We start from the raw sequence: 22912 nt of genomic DNA on the forward strand, positions 1-22912 counted from the left end.
CCCCCCCGGCCTTCCCGCTCCCTCCCGTGGCTTCCTGGAGGGCGAACACCCGGCCATTGCGGTTCGTCGGACCAGAGTCCTCACAGGCCGCGCGGGTTGTTTGTGGCCAGGTGGCCGCTTGCGCCCCGGGCGGACGACTCCTCCTGGGAAGGGCGTGGAGGGCGGCACTGCGCGGAAGGCCGGCGGGCGCCTGGCCTCGCGCCGCGGGGACGCCCGGCTGGCCCTGAAAGGGAGGGGGCGGCCCCGAGCCGGCTGCCGAAGGGAGCTCCGCCCCGGCCCCGTATAAGTGTGCTGGGCTGAGCCGCGCAGGCGGTGGCGGCGGCGGCGGCGGCGGCGCAGGGTGCCCGATCCGGCTCGGACGGCCTGTGGAGCCTCCCACCCGCTTCCATAAGGCTTTGCCTTTCCAACTTCAGCTACAGTGTTAGCTAAGTTTGGAAAGAAGACTACAAGAAGACCCCCGGGCCGCTTCTCTTTTGTTCTTTGCCCTAGTAGTCGTTGGGGTCTTTTTGCGCACGGCTGTTGTGTTTTTAGCGGTGCTCTCCTCGGTTCCTTGCACTCCTGTGAACAAGCACCTCATCACGAGCAGCAGCAGTAGCAGTAGCAGCAGAAGAGCAAGCGGGGGGCGCCTGGTGTCATGACCAAGGCAAGAGAGCAAAACGGCCAGGGAGGATGCTGCGGTGAGTAGACCTCACGCGTGCGGGGGGCGGTGGAGACCAGCGGCTCTGCGCAGGTTGGGGAGGAATGCGGCTCTGCTGTTAACCAGGGTGCTTTGTGGCTCATTTGACTCATTTTGGTGGAGGGTCGAGGAAGAAAAGAATTTCAAATTGTGGGGAAAGGGCTTGCATGCATACAAGGAGTAGACTGGGCGGTTTGGATTGTCTTGTTAAAAAAAAAAAGTGGAGTTAAAGAATGTCGAAACAAGAGCTTTCTTAACTGTATGTGAGGTTTTGCAGTTATTGACCAATGTGTCGTGGTGAATTTAAGTGAGTGGTATTAAGTAAACTGGACACATTTATTCCCAGGCGACTTGATAAAATGTACATGGCTTGTCCCACAAATTAATTTTTAATAATCGTGTTTGAGAAGAGAAAATGAAGTAGCATTCCAACCTCAGCTCACTTAAGTGACTGACTATGCTTTTTATCCACTGCCCCTCCTGTGTGTCTTTGCAGGGTCCATAGCAAACTACCTGACCTCTGCAAAATTCCTTCTCTACCTTGGTCATTCTCTATCTACTTGGGTAAGTGACTGTGTACAGTAATTCTTACCACATACTTGCGCAATTTCTTGTTTCCTTTCATTCGGGCCAATTTTATTAAACCATCTTCCAGGTTTGTCATGCAGCTGAAGAAATAAATCACCCAAATACACATGTTCTAATGAAAAAGTTATTTTCACCAAAGATATTTTCCCATAGGTGTTAGTAAATGCTATTTAAGTATCATACTTTATGTGGATGAACAACTATCCAAAGATAAAACAGAAATATTTGCAATGCTTGTCAATTGTATTTTGCATTACTAGGCTTATTAGTAAATGGTAAAATTTGCTAAGAATGGATGAATGTCTCCTGGATCTTTTATTTCACATTTTAAGCTATTTCTCCATTTTCTTCTTTCGTTAAGATGATAAGTTCCAGCATATTGCACTATGAAAATACAGTAGAAGAGTGGAGTGACCGACTTAGGCTAAATATAGCATTCTAAGATTAATTTAAATATAATTGACCCTAAGAACAAATAGCTGAGTGGTAAAAATCCTAGGTTTTAAAAATGTTATCAGTTGGTAGATAGCGTGGGGCATCTCAGGCTATCTTAAAAACCATCATCCAAAGAAAATTAGCAAATGAGTCATAATTCTCCCTCTGACTTCTTATGTGGTCCTAGAAGAGTGTCAGTGTTTCTGTGGGCCTGGGTTTCTTCATCAACACCCCAAAAAAGAATAATCCCAAAAGGATGCTGGATGTGTGTTTAATTAATGATTAGAATCTTTCAACAATTGTTCTTATTGTTGAAAAGCAGTATCTGAGTAAGTTCTATTTATGCCTCATATGTGATACCTAATTTTTAAAAATCATAGATAAGGAGAGAGAATTTTTAGGGTAAATTTTGTGAATGTTGTTTTCTTTTTAAATCAGAAACTTCTGTTGGATCATCCTTAAGACTTGAATGCAAACTGTTGTATGAGGAAATCTGTACCCATGCCCTTGGGAAATTATTAAGCTAGGTTATCAGCTCTTTAAGAAATAGCAGTTCAAGGATGACTTTGGCTTTTTAGAAAGGCCAGCTCCTATCTCCCCAGAGGCTTAGACAGGATGACTCTGGATGACTCTACAAATACACGTAAACAAATGGAGTTTGTTTTGTTTCCAATAGCTGATGATTCTAAGTAGAGATCTAATGAAACTACTCTTAATTATATCTAAATCAATAGTTTGTTCTTCCATTTAATTTAGTAAGTATTAAGTATTTTAAAAACCAATAACAGGTGGTGGAGATAGTATCTGAAATTGCCATCTTGTGATCTGGACCTGTCTCTTAGGAGATTGAGGTGCCTCGCTTCCAAATACTCATTATCTTGTTTAATGTTTATGTGACCTCTCGTTATTAGGTTGGGAGGTCAGATCCACCGAAAGGGTGGAACTCTGGTTGTTCCAGGAGGATTTGTTTGTCGTGTTAATAAAGAGTCCCACAAGAAAAGTGACAGACATCCCAATCTAAGGGAGTTCTTGTGGAAAGTTGGATTAAAAAATAAAAACAAAAAACCCAGCAACTACAGCCATATAAGGTTTAGTGGAGTTTTACTTCTTGTTGCGAAAGAGCGCAAAAGAGGAATGCTCACTAACTCTAGATAATTGTGCCTTTCGAGTTTTGTCTCCTGTTTGACGCTGGCTGATTTTTTTTTTTTTCTTTTAAAGATTTTATTTATTTATTCAACAGAGATAGAGACAGCCAGCGAGAGAGGGAACACAAGCAGGGGGAATGGGAGAGGAAGAAGCAGGCTCCTAGCAGAGGAGCCTGATATGGGGCTCGATCCCATAACGCCGGAATCACGCCCTGAGCCGAAGGCAGACGCTTAACCGCTGTGCCACCCAGGCGCCCCCTGACGCTGGCTGATTTTATTAGAACAAAACCGATGTGCTTATGTATATGTGTCTACGTCTCTACACATATCTATCTATCCATTCCCCTGCGAACTCTGCCAAATCATGGTTTCCTATACACTGTAAATAGAAGTGTTAGCGTAGAAGTTTATATTTGTGTGGGGTTGAATGCTTTTTATTTCTGTGTGCCAGTAGATCAATATATTTTACTCTATACTATTAAAATACAAACTACTGTAAGAAGTGGGTCTTGTTGTTAAGGAGCTTATAATGCAATAGTATGGGCTTTAAAAAATGGATCTAGTCACAAAAAGATAACCAAGTGTAAGGCAGTGGAAAAGGGTGGTCAATCGCTTATATCTTACGTCAATATGATGGGGGTTTGGGAATATAGGTGAGGTTCAGTGGGGTGGAGTCCAGAGCTAATGACCAAGAAAGAATTCTTGAGACGTCTTTGGTACAAAATGGTGGTTTATTAAAGCAGGGAGACTGGTGGGCAGAAAGAGCTGCTGTGCTGGGGTTGTGAGGGGTGACTGATTATATATACTTGAGGTTGGGGAAGTAAAGGAAAAGGGAGGTTTTAAAAGAACTTTCACATGATAAAAAGGGCCCACAAAAGATATGGGAGGCCTTGCCATTGTCAAGGTAAGGTTGTTTTTCCCTCTAGCAAGGCATTAACAGTAAGATAGCTGGGAGCTTCCTGGAGGAACATTGCACTGTGCCCACTTCAAGTATCTGTCAATGGGCTGCAGGGTATAAGGACATTTAATTGTATCTACATTTCCTTCTGGAAGCTGGGTTATTGATAGAAATGCTTTGTTCTTGTAGATTGCTAAGATATTTGTAAACTGAGGGAGACTCACGTCTTGCAGGACTGTGATCTCTACAAGTTAACTATTTGTTTTTCCTTTCCTTAGCTTTAGGGCAGCCAGGAGTGCCTGAGGAATGTCACATATATCCTATGGGGGGGGGGGGTGTCAGCTTCTGCTTTGTCCTCAGCTTGCCTTCTGTTCCCTCATCATTAATCCTATGGACTGTCTCTCTTCATATCTCGGAGTCTGCATGGCTCCAGCTCTCATTTCCTTCAGATCTCTGCTCAGAGAGGACTCTGACAAAATGCAAAATGCCACCTTCCTGCTCAAGCTACTTTATATTTCCTCATAGCATTTATACCACCTGAACTGTTCTAGGTTTGCTTTTGGTCTCTGCTCCCTGAGATGCCAGCTACGTGAAAGTACGGACCTTGATTTCTATGTACTGCCGAGTTTCTAGTGCCTGCAATAGTATTGGGTATAGAGTAGCCTCTCAATAAGTTGTGAGCAGGTTAATGACTGTGATCATTCATTCACAGATATTCAGTTGGCCCTCAGCCCTCAGGCCACTGAGGGTAGATGGACATGTAAACAAATCATCAAAGTACAGGGAGAACACATAGGAGGGAGGAAATGGATGTAAGGAAGGAATGGGTGGGCTCAAAATTGCACTTGGTCAACATTAACTTAGACTTTGCCTGATTCTTGGGCTTTGTGAGCATGGAATCTGTTGCCACTTAAAGCCTAAACCCTTTAGGAATTGGGGTAACTGGGGCAATTTTATGCCTCTCCATCAAGGAGGCGTCATGCCAAACAAGATTAAATAAGAAAGAAAATTTTCATTTAGTAGCACTTGTTTTGACGGCCGGCTGTAGAGGAATCTAAAACAAAGTCTTTTGGGTAAAAAACAGAAATTAAAACACAAAGAAAGAAAGAAAGAAAGAAAAAGAAAGAGAGAAAGGGAAAGAGAGAGAAAGAAAGAAAAAGAAAAAGAAAGAAAAAGAAGCAATAGAAATAGAGTAATATTTTTTATTCTTTACGTTGAGAAAGAGGAGATTCACTCCTGGAGACAACCTGTGTTAAGGGCATTTCTGTGTCTTTTGTCTGTTCCTTGGGTGCTATTCAGAAGAGTGGAGATTAAGATAAAGTAGGGCAGTTACTTCGCTTACTCTTGATTTCCTTACTCACGGGAGGTACTTGCTCTCCCCATTTCATTGTATTCTAATTCAGTATAGATTTGCTTCCACTGTTAAAGGTTAAGAAAACAGTTTGTTATTCTTATTGACATCTTTATTTAATATAAATTTGTCTTTTTATTGATTTCAAACAAATTGTATGTGTAGTATACATTTTTAATCATTTAGTACAATGGTATTTGAAATTTAAATAAATCCTACTTAATTTAAGTGGAAAAACTTTCTATTATCAAAGCAAACACAGGCTGTGTCAGAAATATTAATTATGGTACTGATTAATTCTCAAACTTTTGAACATTCAGGGAACAAATGTAATGTACCAGAACAATGTGATTGATAAATCAGTCTAGGTTTTTGCCACTTATATAAATATTTTCTCATTCACAACTGGGATTCACTGCATAACCACTCCTTTGCTGATTCCACAGCATCTAATCTGGGCCATGCACTTGGCTGAGGTTCGAGAGTGCAGAACGTTCTAGAACTCACATTCGTTTCCTGTAGTTATTTCTAGGGATAGGTTATAATAGAACATTGTTGTCCTGTTTTATGTTAACTCAGACGTCAAAGATGGAGCCAAAAATCTCATAGTAAGGTCCATTATAGATTTCTTACACATTAATTTACCTGACTCTTTTAAAAGTTTTTGTTTTTCTACATTTTCCAGTGTTGAATTCCAAAATTTCCTATATAGTCTGGAGTGAAGAAATAATAGAAATAAGTAGTTCTTTTTCTCCCCTTTCAAAGCCCATATGTATTAAACTGTTCAAATGAAAAGCTGCTTATGAATTTCTTTCTGACATTTCTGTAAATGTGGTGCCAGAATTTGCCCATATTAATTTCACCTTTCTGAGCCCTGCTGTTTTTTGACTTTGAAATTTATTTGTGAAACAGAGCAGAGATTTTAGAATGGTAGAGGTAACAGAAACTTTAAAGATCATACGGTTCATTCTTATCAGTTTACAAATTGGGAAAACGGCTTTTTCTTGACATTCAAGGCATATGAATGTTTGTGAACTAGAGTATAGTTTCATTCTGGTTCATTAGCAAACTACTATATGCCTCTCAACTCAGAATAGGTCAGTTCCAGGCCCGGGTAGAAACCTGACGTGAAAGGGAACAAATTTTGTCTCCAAAAGCCTTCTTTGGTGTGGAAACTATATTTTTTTCCAGAGTGATAAGGAGTGTGTGTGTTTCATTAATATCATGCCTTTTGGAGTTTACTTAGTAAATGGGCCAGAATATTTTCCATTGGGCCATGATGGATGGTTTTAACACCTGACCCATATTCAATTCATAGAGGAGTTGTTGACTTTGAAAATCTCATGGTGTAGCCGAAAAGTACCTTTTTGATAAGGAAGCAACTTCCTGAGTATAACTGACTAGAAAGTAAAAATAATTTCATCAGAACATTTTCTCTTTTCTCATTCAAGGGAGATCGGATGTGGCACTTTGCCGTGTCTGTGTTCTTGGTAGAGCTCTATGGAAACAGCCTCCTCTTGACTGCGGTCTACGGGCTGGTGGTGGCAGGCTCTGTTCTGATCCTTGGAGCCATCATTGGTGATTGGGTGGATAAGAATGCCAGACTTCGAGGTGAGTACTGGTAAACTGAGTGAGACCCATGCCTGAGCTAAAGAGAAACCACTGTGACCAACCCACCGTGTGTCTGCCTGCCGCACCGAGGGATGGCATGCTCAATGGCAGCTCTTCTGCCTGGAGGGTCCTGGGGCCCCTGCACAAAATTGGAATGCCAAAATATTCAGCTTATAGATTTTTTTGGCTCTTTAGCTGTTCATAAATTTCAGATGTTAATAATTAACACCATAGCTCTTTTCTGGGAACCATGTTAAACATTAAAAGTTTGCTTAACTCTGGCATTCTTTCTAACCATGATTGGCACTGAAGTCTGCTAGTGTGATGTTGCTGGGACAGCTTTAACAACTGTCCTCTGGGTTACAGTGTTTGACATAGAGGCGTGTGTAGTGGAATCAAAAACTATAGATTTAAGAGAGAGTATCTGAGTCTGGATCATGGAGAGCTGAATTATAAATTTATGAGGGAAAAAGAAGAAATGATAACATATTGACATTCATTCTAGTGCATTAGTGCTGAAATCATTCAGTTTTATACAGGAAAGAGAGAAAGTGATTGAACAATTCAGTTATGCAGAATATAAGGGCAATGTAAATAATAAGTCAGGGCAAAATTTTCCCGAATTGTGTAGTTGGTAGTACCAAGACTGTCTGTCTTAGACATTGGAGAAAGACTGAGGGATCAGTTTCTTTCAGTGTAGGATGACTGCCCCTGGAAGAGAGCAATTTGGATTATCAAATTCTAGAACTTGATGCTATTAGTGAAATGGTCAAGGACATTTGTCTGTCTTGAGAATGGATAGACCAAAACGCATATAAAACGAAGTTTTGTATACTAAAGAAAAATTCCTAGTTGTTTTCATCATTATTTATAGGAACGTAGAAATATTATACAGTGAGACCTTTTAACCCTAACGATTGTTGAACACTGAAAATCTAGGTTGGGAATGTTGAGTTGGATGAAAAAGTGTGTGGTGGGATAGCAATCTCCCATTTATCCCATGAAATCAGCTCCTATGTCACCTTCCATGAAAATCTCTGATGTTTCTAGGCTGTGCTCCCAGAAGACTTTGTCAATATCTCTGCTGTTGTACTTATACTCTTAAAATTATCTGTTCACATATCTTTCCTTCCTCTGATCTGTGGGCTCCTAAAAGCTAAAAGAATCTTGTGCAGTTGATATTTAATCCTTGTACAATGAAAGAATGAGTTCTATGTTGGGATTTCATTCCAAACTAATTTCAGAAAGAAGTTTGTTTGAGGCTTTTATATGACCTTCCAAGCCAGAATGAGCTTTGCTGCCCTTGAAGACAAGAGCTATAATTATACCTTACATATACAGCTCTCTATATTTTTCAAAGTACTTTCATGAGTATTTTATTTGAGCATCATAATGACCTTATAAAGTAAAGAAGGCAGGAATGGGTTATCATCCTCACCTCATAGACACAGACATAGGAGACATTCTGTATCTTTGTCCTAGATCACCTCCCCTGGTGTGTGGCAGAGAAGAGACTTACAAGTAAGACTGTGGGTGTCCTTACTTGGTATACTGACTATCCTTGCTCCAATACTTTGTCCACATGTGTGCCTCTCTCCAAGGAGATTGGCATTTCTGTGAGGGAATCCTAGCAGTGGCATATAGCATTAGAATGCCCAGAGGAACACACTGCTCTTCTTTAATCTTGGCGAATTTTTCTATCTTTCCTATGTATCCCGACCATCTGATCTTACCAGATTCCGCCTACCCTGGGGGAGGTTATGGATGCCACGACTCCTTCCTTAACCTCTTCTATCACTTCCTGCATATTCTTATTTTAGCTTAAGCAACAAAGAGCTGAAAGATGGAGCTTGTCTATGTAATACAGTTCTGTTTATGACAGTAAACCTTCAAGAGAATACACTAAATGAAAATGTCATTATGAACGGCTTCAACTAATAGGAAAAATGGTGAATACTTCATTCTTTCTGCAAGTTTTACTGGTCTGGTGTGATATAGTGGGTCCTACTGGAAATAGTTCATTCAGGATTTACTTCAGGAATTTCTTTTTTCTTACACTAATTTGCATATGCATGAATGTAGTAGAACAGAAATGTGTGGATAAAAACCGGTCCATTGAGATGTTTTGGTATAGTGAATACTTTGTTTCTCCCTCTGTACAGTGGCTCAAACTTCGCTGGTGGTACAGAATGTTTCGGTCATCCTGTGTGGGATCATTCTGATGATGGTTTTCTTACATAAAAACGAGCTTCTGACCATGTACCATGGATGGGTTCTTGTAAGTTGCCAGTGGGATTCCTAATGGCAGAAAATAGAATTTCTGGTAGTGGTAAAAAATGAAAACCCTTTGAGACCAGGGAATATCTTTTCACAAAGACACTATTGATCTCTGTGTCCACTTTAACATCCCTTACAGTTATTATGTTTTGTTTTTGCTTGTTTTTTGCCCGTAGTAGGCACTCGTTAAGTATTGTTTGAATTTTAACTCTGTTCGGTTGTTTTTTCTTATTTGTTTTTAATGGCATTTCTAAGAGTTTATTATTTAATTCAGTTGTTAGTTTTCAACTCATTAGTATTAACCTGTAATTTGTTCACTTTATATAAGAAATGTTATCCATATATTTATTAATGTGTCATGATTGTGTTCCTCTAATAATAATTGGTATTTCTGTTGGGGTCATGGACCAGGTAACTTCTTACACTAGGGTCTCGTGATAGCTTGATGAAAAATGGAGAAAGATTTGGGGAGGGGGTGGAAAACAATGGATTTGATGTCACTCTTGAATCTTCTTAAATATTTAGACTGATATTGTAGAGCTTCAAGTCCAGGTGGGACATTAGAAATCTTCTAGTGTGTTCCCTTTATTTTGTTAATGACAAAATTAAGGTGAAGTGATATTAGTTGATTAACCATTGTCATGTAACTGGAAAGTGTCAGAACTCTGACTTAAATACAGGTCTTCTCACTTCCTCTTCAGTGATTTTTTCCAAAAGAGATATTGTGGGGAGAAATTACAAACTTACCCCCATGTTAACACTTATTATGATAACTGTGTCACGTGAAAGTGCATATGACTTTTACAATTTTTGTATGATGTGTACTATAGATGATATAGATTAGGAAGATATTATGCCCTTTAACTTGACCTTAACCTTAATGTTTCATGTCACAAAGTAAAACGATTTCTTATGATTTTGTGAAATGAAAATTTTATTATTATGCCACCAAAGACCATTTTAAACTACATGGTACAGTGAAGTAGGTACAGTGTGATAAAACTGACATTTTAACTCTGCTTTTTCCTGTAATTCCTTAGACTTCATGTTATATTTTGATCATCACTATTGCCAATATTGCAAATTTGGCCAGTACTGCCACTGCCATCACGATCCAAAGGGATTGGATTGTTGTTGTTGCGGGAGGAGACAGAAGCAAATTAGCAGGTAATTTGGTGTTGTCTTTTAACTAAGTGGGTTCTATTAGGATTCACTTTAAGTCAGAGGTAGTAAATGAAGCTTAAGCCTTTTCTTCTGGGTATTTTTAAAAAATATTTTTATTTATTTATTTATTTTCATTTCATTTGAGAGAGAGAGAGAGAGCACGTGGGGGAAGGAGTACAGGAAGAGGGAAAGAATCTCAAGCAGACTCCACACTGAGTGCAGAGCCTGATGTGGGGCTTTATCCCATGACCCTGAGGTCATGACCTGAGCCAAAATCAAGAGTCAACCGCTTAACCAACTGAGCCACCGAGGCGCCCCTCTTCTGGGTATTTTTAAAGAATGATAAATTGAAAACATAGTCTTTGTCTTATCATTACATTATCAATCTCAGTGCAATGATTTATCTCACTGTTAGGAAGTTAATTTATGAGATAGTAAACTTATCTTTTATTCTATGCAAACCTGGCAAGTAGAAGAAAGTTCCTTTTGAGCTCTTTCTTTTAAATTCTGCTCGCGGTCTTTAAATGTTTGCTTAATACTTAGAACAGTGAAAATCTGACATGAGATTTTTATCAGTCATACTATGGATATTATTACCAGTACTTACTGGTCATACTATGGATTTTATTTTTCTCCAAAGCAAATGGAAACACCTTAGTCCTAAAAGAGACTAATAGTTAATTCCTTCAACTTTAAAGTTAAAATCTATAACTTTTATTACATTATATACAATGCAATATAATTGCTGTTACAAATACTAAGGAATTTGGGTCCAGAATATGGTTTTCAAGAAGCTTACAATCTTAGTTGTCTACTGGAAACATATACAAGAGGCCAGAGAAAGACGAAAGAACGCTTATAAAATAGCAACATGTCCTATCACATCGATATTACTTTGGTGCAGAATAACTCACCTCGCTCAATCTTCCCTACCTGCCCCCTAACACAGACACACATTGGATTGATAATTACACAGGGTGAAGGAGGAAGGGCATACCTATCTACTGATCAGATCAGCCGAATCAATTCAGCTAGTCACTGAAGATAATGGGTATCACTAACCTGTTGCCCAACCATCCTGACAGACAAGAAGGCTGTTGCTGATGATTTAAATGGCTTATCCTAGACACAGAAGGCAAGATTAGGTGCTGGGGATAGCAAGCAACTTTGGGCCGTGTGGCTGAAAAAAGGCAAGGAGGTGGTGACAGAAAGGAAGCGAAATCTATGGAAGGTCCAAACAAAGAAAGAGAGGAATTTACTTAAATCATCACTTTGTGGGACACCTGCGTGGCTCAATTGGTTAAGGGTCTGCCTTCGGCTCAGGTCATGATCCCAGGGTCCTAGGAGCAAGCCCCGCATCGGGCTCCCTGCTTGGTGGGAAGCCTGCTTCTCCCTCTCCCCCTACTGTTTCCCTGCTTGTGCTCTCTCGCTGTCTCTGTCAAATAAATAAATAAAATCTCTAAAAAAAAAAATCACTTTGTTATAGCAGTGTTATAATCAAGACAGAAATACCAGTGATTTTAGAGGATGGCGTTTGACTAGGATGAATTTAGCACGTGTGAGTGTACCGCATGACATTCTTTCTAGAGGTGAAGTAGTGATTCTCATTGATTTTTTTTTCCCCTTCCTGTAATCATTTACCAATGGGAAATAATTCCATGTCTCTTTTTGTCACACTGACCTTAAAGTAAGGCTATGTCCCTTTTTGTTTGTGTTTCCTTTTTATTTACCTTCTCTATTTAACCTACTATTTTAAGTATGTAATACATGTCCATGGTTTAAAATTCAAAGGGTATAAAAAGATATATTTTGAAAATAGGTCACACACATATCTGTTAGAATATATTTGAGAGAAAAAGTTGGCTTTTAAAGTGCTTTTCTTTCCCTTAATCTGAATTCCTTAACTCATTTTGACTCTGAAGTCTGTACACTCTGGGTGAAAAAGGTCCGGAGTAAAGTGAAAGTTACTCAGAATCTTCAATTTGTTTTAAATATGTACATAAATAAATAACAAAAACCAAAGATTCCATATAACTTTGTGGGCGTTTTGATGTCCCAGAACAACAACAACAACAAGGCCATTTCTCAGCTGTCCTTTATTATTAGGATAATTGCGGAGTGGGAGAATCTAGGCCAACGAGTCTATTTTCTAACCTTCTGGAATTTCTCAAGTTTAAGAAAGGAAGTAAGCTGCCTCTCGAACTTTGGTCCACCGTGAATTAGCTGTTAGTAAGCGGTGCTTGTTTGCGTCCAGCTAGTTGTGCGGGTTAGTAGCCTAGTGAAGGGAAGCCTCCGTGTTGTTTTTCTTCAAGTTTTAACATCAGCATTTGTTAAAAAAAAAATTAATTAAAAGCCATGCCTCAAAGTAGGATCGAAACTTTTTTCGTTCAGAAGGTCAGCAAAGGTCTCACCATGGATTTTTGGTGCCATTTCTGCTATAAGGCAGAGTTACAGAACAGACAGAAAGGAAGAGGAGAGAGGAAAAATAGAGAAGGGGAAAAGTACACGTCGAGGGGACTCCATCTGCCACCTCGGGTACCTCTGAGGTTGAGTCTCTGATCACAGACACAGCTGCTGCAGTCAGGAATCACGGATGTGCATGCAGGCTGAGTTTTGAGGTTCCAGCAAAAACTGTTAGGAAGCCCAGCAGAGGACTAGGCGGCCATGCCGAACCTGCATGAGCCTTGTGTGTGTGTCTGTGAAGGGGAAGGGCTGTGAGCAGGAAGAGGAGAGCTTGTGAGCTGGATGCTAACTGGTCCCATCCCCTTACCCCTGTGTTTCTTGATTTCAGAGTGGATTTTAAAATTGGAAGTTGTATCACCGAGGGTAAAAAACAAACGCAGGAGAAATTTTCCCTGGAAGGTGAAAACATTTTAGAATTTCAGTGGCATCCGGCCAACATACAGATGTTAACATCTAGTTTGGACAGTTCCATAAAAGGAATTGTTTTTCTACCTAAATACCATTAATCAATCAGTTAACTAATTTGCCTCGGTACTTGGTTCAGTGTTTTATTAAAACATTCTCTTGTGCCATGACCCTTAGCCTGTCAAACCTGTTTGAAACTCACTTCCTTTTCCCAGACTTCTTCCTCTGTTTTATTTCCCTCCCTGTTTTCTTTGTTAACTACTCTTTATTTATAGCTTCTGAGGCTTTTTTTGTCCTCCAGTTCTCTTGGTCACGTATGGCAGATACATTTCTTATTTGAACTTTATTGACTAAAAATTGATCTCATATTTAAGGTAGACAGACGTCCTAGCTGCTGTTTGCTCAGCAGTTCTGTTTATTATTCTTACTCTGTAAGACTGAATATACACTTTATACTAGCAAGTAGCTATTTAATGTCATGTTCTATGCCTCAGTCCAAGCTAAACACAGTTAAACTGGAGTTAAATGAGCACACATATGTGTGTTTGCATAAGAATAAAGAGGAATTTGTAAAAAGGACATGTTTGCATATTTAGAGGACTGATTCTTCTGTAGCCTGTTACCAGTAAAATGATTAGGTCTTTTTCAAAAATCATTATATAATTCATTCTGCTTCAGAGAGATTAAAGCTGCTTCCTGATGCTATATTACACCTAAACATTATCAGCCTCCTGACCATAATAGAAAAGATAGAATTTGGTGGCATCAGGAAGCTTCAGGAGCACTTGAAACCTGAGGTAGTGCAAGAATAGTAAATCATTGTAATTAAAATTAATTTTGCTATTGTTCTGCGATTTTCAGAGCGTTTGTACGCTTTCACTAGTCCTCCATTTTTGGAATCAAAATAGTGAGTTATTTGAATCAATTCTGCACTTGTCTGTTAACATAGGAGTTGGAAACTTATTGGTGGGGGGCAGATGGAAGTTAGCGAGGCCTCTGCAAAAACTGGCCACGTGTAAGATCAATGCAAACTGCCTTTGCCTCTCAAGTGAAAGGTGAACCGTGTCAAAGTTCTCCTGTTATCGTGTAAGCCCTATACATTCAGAGGACTAATTGGAAGGCAGTTGAGGACCAGGAAGAATTAGAGAAGGAATAAAGGCAATTTTCTGTTAATGCACTTATTAGTCACGCATTGCTTTTCCCTTAAGAGGCCCGACATGATTGATAAGGATTTGTCTCATTAATTCCACTCTACTCTGTGTGATAGAGAAGAAGAAAAAAGGTCATTTTCTTGACTTCCCCTCTTTTATTCATTTGGTCCTCTACTCTGACTTATCTATATGTTCCCGTGGTCATACCCTTGCCTTTGTCATCACCACTAAATCCTCCCCTTCTGTAATCCTAATCGTAGGCATTCATGTCTTGAATTGCCACCTCCTGTCTTTCCAGCTCATTCCTTCTGGGACCCCTACCCCAACAGTCTTCCAACCTGGTTGTCACCTACAGGTCATTAAATCCACTTCCTTTTCACTGTCTGTGACCCTTCTTGTCTCCCTTCCTTACCAGCTGAAATTCCAAGGTCAGATGTTCTGACCACCTATGATCACCTCCTAGCATATACCCTCAGTTCAGTTGGTCTCCCCTCCTTCTGTCACTTTGCTTTTGTAAGACCCTGGTAAAATCCAACTCTCTCAACATTTACGTGCCCAAGACTCGGTCCTCAGATCTTGTCTCTTCTGGATCTACACTCAGTCCCTTGGTTAACCTCATCCAGTCTCACTGCTTTAAAACTCAACCAGCTGGGGCATCTGGGTGGCTCAGTCAGTTAAGCATCTCTCAATTTCAGCTCAGGTCATGATCTCAAGGTCATGAGATCGAGCCCTGTGTCAGGCTCTGTGCTCAGTGTGGAGTCTGCTTGTCCTTCTCCCTTTGCTCCTCCCCTTGCTTATGCTCTCTCTCTTTCTCTCGAAAATAAATAAATACATAAAATCTTTAAAAAAAACAAACTCAACCAGCTGATGACTACCGAATCTGGCACATACGTCTTCCCTGAAGTCCAGACATATTTGACTGCCCACTTGATGTGGCCTCTTGACTGTCAGTAGACCTATGAAAATCAGCATCTCTAAACTAAATACTGTTCCTTTGCCCCAAACCTGATCCTTTTGAAGTCTTTCCTTTTTCAGTAAGTGGCAACTCTATCCTTTCAATAGTTAGTTGCTCAGGAAAAAAACAAGAAACTGTAGAGTCCTTCTTAATTCTTATCTTTCTGTCATACCCCATATCTGATCAATTTGCAAGTCTTTATGATTCTACCTTTGAAGTATATCCAGCATCTATCTGTATCTCCATTATTACTGTCCTGGTTTATGCCACATCATTTTCTACCTGTCTTCTTGCCTCTTGCTCTTGTCTGCAAATCCCTCCGTCTCATGCTCCGATCTTTTCACACCACAGAAGCCAAAATGAACCTTTAAAAATATAAGTCAGACTGTGCCACCTCTCTGCTCATTAGCTTCCAAAGGCTTCCTGACACATTCATTGTCAAAGTCAACGTCCATATAATGTTCACAAGACCCTACATGATTGGGCCAGTCTGCCCTCCCTCTCTGACCTCGTCTCTTCCTCACTCTGCTGCAGTCCTGCCAGCCTCCCTGTTGTTCCTCTGACACTGTAGGCAGCTCCTCCTGCCCCAGGACTTTTGTACCCTCTTTGGTCTGGAATCCTCTTTTCAGTAATAGCCACATGACTGGCTCTTTTTCCTCCTACTGCTTCATGTCTTTGCTGTGATTCTCTTTTTCCAGTGAGTCCTTTCCTGACCTTGCCATATTTAAAACTGAAATTTCTCTTTTTCCCTGAGCACTCTCTATGCCCTTTTTGTGCTTTATTGTTCACCCTAATACTTAATTAACATCTGACATGCTGTATATGTGTATACTTACTGATTTATTCTTTCTTTTCCCATGAGAAGGTAAACTCCATGAAGACAGGGCAGAATATTCTTCGTGTTCTTTATAGTGACGGAATTGGTGTCTAGCTCATAATGGGCATTTAATAAATGCTTGTTGAAAAAATAAATGAAGAGTCACCATTCATTTTAAAGTTGATGTTAGACTAATTTATGCAATCCCAAGAGAATCATGATTTTTGAGGCAAATGTAATATGACTTGTTCCAAACAATAAAATTATTTCCAAACAAAATGGTTTGCTCAGAATGCTTTTGGAAATTTGCATTTTAGGAATCTACACACTTGGATTATGAGTTTGTATTATGTAAGTGGGCAGTCTCTCTTTGGTAGGTTTGCACACTTATCTACCTCTTTTACCTACCTCTGTAGATATGAATGCTACAATACGAAGAATTGACCAGTTAACCAACATCTTGGCCCCCATGGCTGTTGGCCAGATTATGACATTTGGGTCTGCCGTCATTGGCTGTGGTTTCATTTCTGCGTGGAATTTGGTGTCCATGTGTGTGGAGTACTTTCTGCTCTGGAAGGTTTATCAGAAAACACCTGCTCTAGCTGTGAAAGCTGCTCTTAAAGTAGAGGAAGCTGAATTGAAACAGCTGAATTTACATAAAGGTAAACTTGCAACAATGACCGATTCCTTTTATCCTGATGTTCAGACCTTAGATATTGGTGAAGACCAAAACTACGTTGAATTTATATCAGGTTTATTACTGCTGAAGGGGTTAAGTGTATCATTTTGGTAAATGACTCAAACCCAGGCTTTTGACAGACTGAGGAGCAACTCTAGGTTGAATCTTAGGGGATTGGAATGGGACCCATGGCCCTTTTCCTTCATGTGAGCAGTAGACATGGAGTGGAAATTAATTTAGGGATGGCTGGGAAAAATTGAGCCATAGGAATGGAAAGAACAATTGGTGGGGGGGAATAAGAGAATTCATAACAGTCTGTGAAGAGAGGAGTTACATGGCTATTTGTAGAATAGTAGAAGGGAGTGCGGGCATGAAGGTGGGCATTTCCCAAGACGAGAGAGGAAGCTGGGCTTCTAGGCCAATGGAATCTTAACAGGCCCCAAGAAAATAAGATGCTATAGTTTTCCAGACAATTACTATATTTTTATTTGGTGGGTTTTCCTGTTATTTACTTCGGTGGGAGTATGATTTTTTTTTTTGGTTTTTGTTTTGTTTCATTTTGTTTTTTTTAGGTGGCAGTATAATTTCTAAGGGGGTTGGTGAGGAAAGGGAGACAGACCATGTGAGAGAGAGGGGTGTCAATAGTATGTTGTTTATTTAACCTAATGTTACTTGGAGATTGTTCCTTGGCTGAAATTCTTAGATTAGTAAAAGAAAATACATATTATATTGATGTCTTTTATTAACAGAAACTGAGCCAAAATCCTTGGAGGGAACTCATCTAATGGGTGAGAAGGACCCTAATGTCCGTGAGCTTGAAGATGAGCAAGAGCCAAGCTGCGCCTCCCAGATGGCTGAACCCTTCCGCACCTTCCGAGATGGATGGGTCTCCTATTACAACCAGCCGGTGTTTCTGGCGGGCATGGGTCTTGCTTTCCTCTATATGACTGTCTTGGGCTTTGATTGTATCACCACGGGGTACGCCTATACTCAGGGGCTGAGCGGGTCTATCCTCAGTATTCTGATGGGAGCATCAGCCGTCACTGGAATAATGGGAACCGTGGCTTTTACTTGGCTCCGGAGAAAATGTGGCCTGGTTCGGACTGGTCTGATCTCAGGATTTGCACAGCTTTCCTGTTTGATCTTGTGTGTCATCTCCGTGTTCATGCCTGGAAGCCCCTTGGACTTGTCTGTTTCTCCTTTTGAAGATATCCGTTCTAGGTTCATTCAGGCAGAGCCACTGTCCACGATGACCCCTACAAAAATACCTGAAATCATCTTAACAACTGAAATGCACGTGTCAAACGGGTCTGACCCTGCTAATATTGTCCCAGAGATGAGTCCTAAATCTGTGCCCATAATCTCTGTCAGCCTGCTGTTCGCAGGCGTCATTGCTGCTAGAATCGGTAAGTCCTCTCTGGGTATGTTGATGAGCTAAAGTGTCTTTCTGCAGTGTAGGTTCAGAAAAGTCAACAGTAAATGACCCGAAATAATCCCTGAGTGTTAATTTAAGCAAAATCCATTTTTTATCCTTATGCGTGATCCAGTCTTTAATTATGAAATTTTTATTTTCTAGTTTAAAATATAGTGTGTGTATATGTACATATAGTGTCTCAAAACATGATTAGGGCTTGAAATTTTTTTATAAATGAGTATTTTAAGTATTCTGATGTAATTTAATTTTCAAAAAGATATGAGCTCTAATAATTATAATACCATTTAGTAATTTAGAATCTTTATATTGCTATAACTCCACCAAAAAGACTATAATTTAGAGAATATTTGTATAGGACAAAGTAAAAAAGATAGTGTTTTTGGTTTCAAAAAAAAAAAAGGTAGCTGGGAAAAAAAATCCTTCAAAAAGTCTCTAACTTATGTGTATTTATAGTATACTTTGCCAAACAAATGGATTTTATAGCTCTGGAAGGAAACACATGTAAAGACTTTTTACAAGGCAAAATTTAAGTAATTATTAATAGAGTACTGATGAATTATCTCTGCCTGAATTTGTTCTTGAAATGAAACCGTACTTATCTTGTGATACAAAGCAATTCATTAATTTATCAAAGACAATTAATATTCAAGCAAGACAGCTTTATTGTAGCGGCTTTAGAACCCAAGCAGTAAATGTAATAATGGTTTAAAGTTTCCTTAAACTTTAACCATTAGGCTATATTAGCACATTCACTTTAAGCTTTAAAAATACTTGTACTTAGATTTATTGTCTCTGATTTCAGAGTTTTGCTTTTGTAGTATAAATAATCACAGATAATAGAATTAAGAAGTTTGTAGGTTAGACATATTTTTGTATGGTGGCTACAAAAATCATTTCTTGAAGCCACTAGTCACCCAGTATTTTGTATCTTATTTTATTTTTTATTTTTCAAGTTTTTATTTAAATTCCAGTTAATTAACACACCGTGTAATATTAGTTTCTGGTGTAGAATTTAACGATTCAACACTTACTTTACACACAGGTATTTATTGACGAAAAAGAATTCTCAAAGACAAGGCTATGATGAATATTTATATACGGTGACTTTAAGGTCCTAGGGATAAATGTATATTTTGCACGTGTCAGCATTTTTAAACTGTAAATATGAAATGTAAAGCTACAAATTAAAATTCAGTCTTTAATAGTTATCTTTTATTAATAGGTCTTTGGTCCTTTGATTTAACTGTGACACAGTTGCTGCAAGAAAATGTAATTGAATCTGAACGAGGCATTATAAATGGTGTACAGAACTCCATGAACTATCTTCTTGATCTTCTGCATTTCATCATGGTCATCCTGGCTCCGAATCCTGAAGCTTTTGGCTTGCTTGTATTGATTTCAGTCTCCTTTGTGGCAATGGGCCACATCATGTATTTTCGATTTGCCCAGAAAACTCTGGGCAGCAAGCTTTTTGCCTGTGGTGCTGATGAAAAAGAAGTCACGAATGAAAATCAAACGGATACATCTGTGGTGTGAGACAGTGGAACCGTGGCTGCCCTTGTCACTAGGTTACAGAACGCGTATGCTTATTTGTACTGCAGCATTCCACTAAATGGCTAGGTGTTTCTCTCTGCTTTACCCCAGTTGTACTGTGAGGCCTAAAGGCTGTTTAGGAACTTAGGTCAGAGAAAATGAGCTGGTTAATTTCCCTTACATTTAAGGATGGAAAAAAAAATAGGAAAAGAAAAACTCAGTTTAAACGTAGGGAGTAGAATGGTGACACCGATTTTCCCTATTTCTCATGAGTAGATAAAATTTTCCATGAAGAGCGGTTCATCATGGGATTTAAGTTATTCTTTGGCAGATATTTATTATCTGTGCAAGAATTCAGATATGTCATTTCCCCCTAAAACTCACTCGTGTCCAGGTCCAGCAAATTTACTTTCGGCATCTTATTCGTGTTATAAAAAACAAATTCTGCTTCACGTATGAAGATGAGAGTTTGAGAACCAGTATTATTCTTATGGATCCTATTGACTGTAAGGGATTTACACTTACATGGAAAAAGGAAATCCTTACCTAGAATTCTCAAGTAGGATTTATGGTTATAACTTTAGAGAGCACCTTTGTATTTTTATTATCATGGTGAAATATTGTATTAAGCATATGTAGCACTTCGTAAAAATGGCTATCACATAAGCTGCAGGTAGAAGCAAAGCTGTAGATTTATAACCCAGTAAACGCATAAGGACTTCAAATACGCTGATAGTTTGGCCGTAGGAACTAGAAGCTTAAAAAGTCACACAGAAGGGCAAGATCTGAATTGAACTCACACCACTGTCATTTATGATCTCTGTCTTGAAGTATGAGGGAGTAAGCTTTCAGCCCGGTAAATGAAATGTAGAAAGCAAGCTCACACGTGGGAAGGTTTTATTTTAAAATCATCGGATTTACTTTAAAACATGCTCGGGAAGAGCATTTTTACTTTCACTGTTTTGTACCCAGGAGTTATTTTTACAGTGTTGTAGAGCAAGACTGTTCGTCAGTGTATCCCTTTCAAATGTCTTTGAGAAGAATGGAGAAAAAGAAACACTTTTGTATGTATTTTTAGAAAAACTGTTTCACGAGTCATTTTGCGACGTGCCAGTACCAACACGGTACTTTGCCTTAACTGTTTATGCACTTTCATGGAGACTGCAATACGTTGCTCTGAGCACTTTCTTTGTCCTTGAGGTTTAATCTTCTTCCTTCTATCATATGACATAATGATTTCCGGTTGTAAAATCTTTGTAAAATATTTCTATATAAAAACATTTTTAAAATCTTGATTGCTTTTTCCTGAGTTGCGCTCCCCAATTTTTAATATTGTTTTTGTTACGGAACATCGGTTTTGGATACGGTATTTTTTTTTTCCACTATAAAGGGCTACAGGTTCATCATAATTCATCATTTTTAGTGTTACCTCACTGTTACTATGTCCGGTTTTGGTGGCTTTGATGAAAATACGGTAACTGGGAAGCCTAGCCCTCATTCCTTGACCTTGAAGAAGTCACACTGAGCTCTCTGAGTTCTATCTTTTCTTTTGTTAAGTTGGAGAGGCTCCTATAAAGCCAACTCTACCCTCCTCACCTCTCTTCTGACCAAGTCAAATCGGAGAAGTCACGTGGAAGCACTTTGTGGCCTCTCCAATGACGTGGTGTTAGTACTAGGAGTTGGGCCTAACTAATGAGAGACAGTTAAAGCTAGCTTCCTGCTGTAGTCTGGAGAGTAGAGCCCTGTCCTGTATTCAGCCAGTGTTTACTGAAGACTTGATCTGTACCCCAGACTGATGTGTCCTGGGATGCCTATTTGACTCAGACATGGTCCATCAGGCTCCTTTTCTTTCCCCTAACACTGGGAACTTGAGAACTTTTGACATAGCCCCAGAGCTATGGATCTGCTCGTGGCCTTTAAACAGACAGTAAGGTTTGGCTGCTGCCTTGAGCAGGTCATCTCCCTCCCCTGGGGGTCAAGCTGGGGTTGGAGTTCTGGCCCAAGTGCTTGCAGCTGTAATGAAAGGCCTGTGACCTTGTAAAATGAATAGAAGCATGTTAGCAAAGGAAGGTCGCGGCTCTTCATGTGGGCGTTTTGCCAAACTGCGGGTCTGGGGAGAGAGGCCTGTGTAGGAGGAAGGAGCATGGAGTTGGAGAGTCCTAGGAATTTTTACAGCTGCCTCCCTTATCTTTGCAGAGTGCTGTTCAGAGCAGATAGAGGAGGGGAGGGGACGGGCGCCACTGCGGGCCTGGCAGCCTCTGCAGTTTACCGCCCCAGGCATCGAAGTAGGCCCCGAGGGCAGATGACATGTGCCTGCCCCTGGGTGTGTTTCTAAATAGGGGGACAAATTCAAACACCTAAGGGTCACTTCGGTAGCACGAGTGAAGCGGACCAGATAGAGGAAATTGTCTTTCATTTAACCTGTAATTACATTTCATAAAATAATCACTTATTTCGTTCCCAAAACTAAACAATTATGTTCTTTTCATGCTCTGCTCCACGCAGCCTTCTTATGGTTGGTTATTAAGTTCGTTCTTTCAACGTAGGCATTCTTCGGAACTAAACGCAGAAAGCTGTCCGTCTTCATTCCCATAAAGAAATATGCCTTCTTCCATTTATTTCTTGAAACATCTGGTTTGCTTGATATTCCTTTCATTGCGCCCCACCTCCCCCCCGCCCCGGAAAAGAAAGATCAGGTGTAAGAAATTTCCTTCCTGTTTACCGTAAGACAGAAGAGCAATGCAGGGGCGCACTAAAGGGCACACAGCCCCGGAAGTGCTGTTGGGAGGCAAAGGCATGCTCAGGCTCCGGGGAGCTAAAGGGGCAGCTGGGCGCAATTCCCCGTTGCCGTGCAGGTACGTGGGCTCTGTGTTCACATCTTTGGATCTTTCCAGAGAAGCTGGGAATCTGGAATTTTTGTGAAACCTCCAAATTCTTAAATACTAAAAAGTAACTTGAGAGTGCTAGAACAACTTTCTAGCCAAACGGTCTCTATGAGCTACACATGAGCCCCTGCGGGCTGCCATGTTTGAGTTTTGCTCTGAGAGAATAGTTTGTAAACAAGAGAATGGTATTTGAGTAAAGGGTAAGGAGAGGAGGTATATATACACAAATTGTGGAGTACGGAGAACAAGCAAGAACTGGACAAACGTACTTATGGTGAAAACTGTTAAGCTTTTAGACATCCTTTATTGGAGATCATGTAAGGTCAAATAATCTATGCATTTATTACCTGCCATATTAATGTCAATGAGTATTGTGCCCCGAAGTTCTTTATTCCGTGTGTTGTTTATGCTGTTGGGTTAAAGGATAATGATGATTAAAATAAA

At 39.9% G+C, this 22912-nt stretch overlaps 1 protein-coding gene across 1 annotated transcript; it reads left to right on the forward strand.

The window, feature by feature from the left end:
* Positions 1-299: 299 nt before the first annotated feature.
* Positions 300-20878, forward strand: SLC40A1 (solute carrier family 40 member 1). The gene is made up of 8 exons (XM_008687252.2): positions 300-677; positions 1173-1240; positions 6545-6704; positions 8867-8982; positions 10022-10148; positions 16353-16598; positions 17365-18021; positions 19273-20878. Exons 1-8 carry the CDS (start codon positions 635-637, stop codon positions 19584-19586), a joined length of 1731 nt encoding a protein of 576 aa, XP_008685474.1. The 5' UTR covers positions 300-634; the 3' UTR covers positions 19587-20878.
* The last annotated feature ends 2034 nt before the right edge of the window (positions 20879-22912 follow it).

Source organism: Ursus maritimus, unplaced genomic scaffold, assembly GCF_017311325.1.
Source record: "Ursus maritimus isolate PB19 unplaced genomic scaffold, ASM1731132v1 scaffold_1, whole genome shotgun sequence".
NCBI classification, from domain to species: domain Eukaryota; kingdom Metazoa; phylum Chordata; class Mammalia; order Carnivora; family Ursidae; genus Ursus; species Ursus maritimus.

Bases quoted from the DNA above. Each gene is read 5' to 3' on its own strand.
- SLC40A1 (XM_008687252.2), top strand. From the start codon at position 635: ATGACCAAGGCAAGAGAGCAAAACGGCCAGGGAGGATGCTGCG. The intron at 8,983-10,021 runs GTAAGTTGCCAG...GTAATTCCTTAG, and splicing joins TGTACCATGGATGGGTTCTT to ACTTCATGTTATATTTTGAT. The intron at 16,599-17,364 runs GTAAACTTGCAA...TTTTATTAACAG, and splicing joins ACAGCTGAATTTACATAAAG to AAACTGAGCCAAAATCCTTG.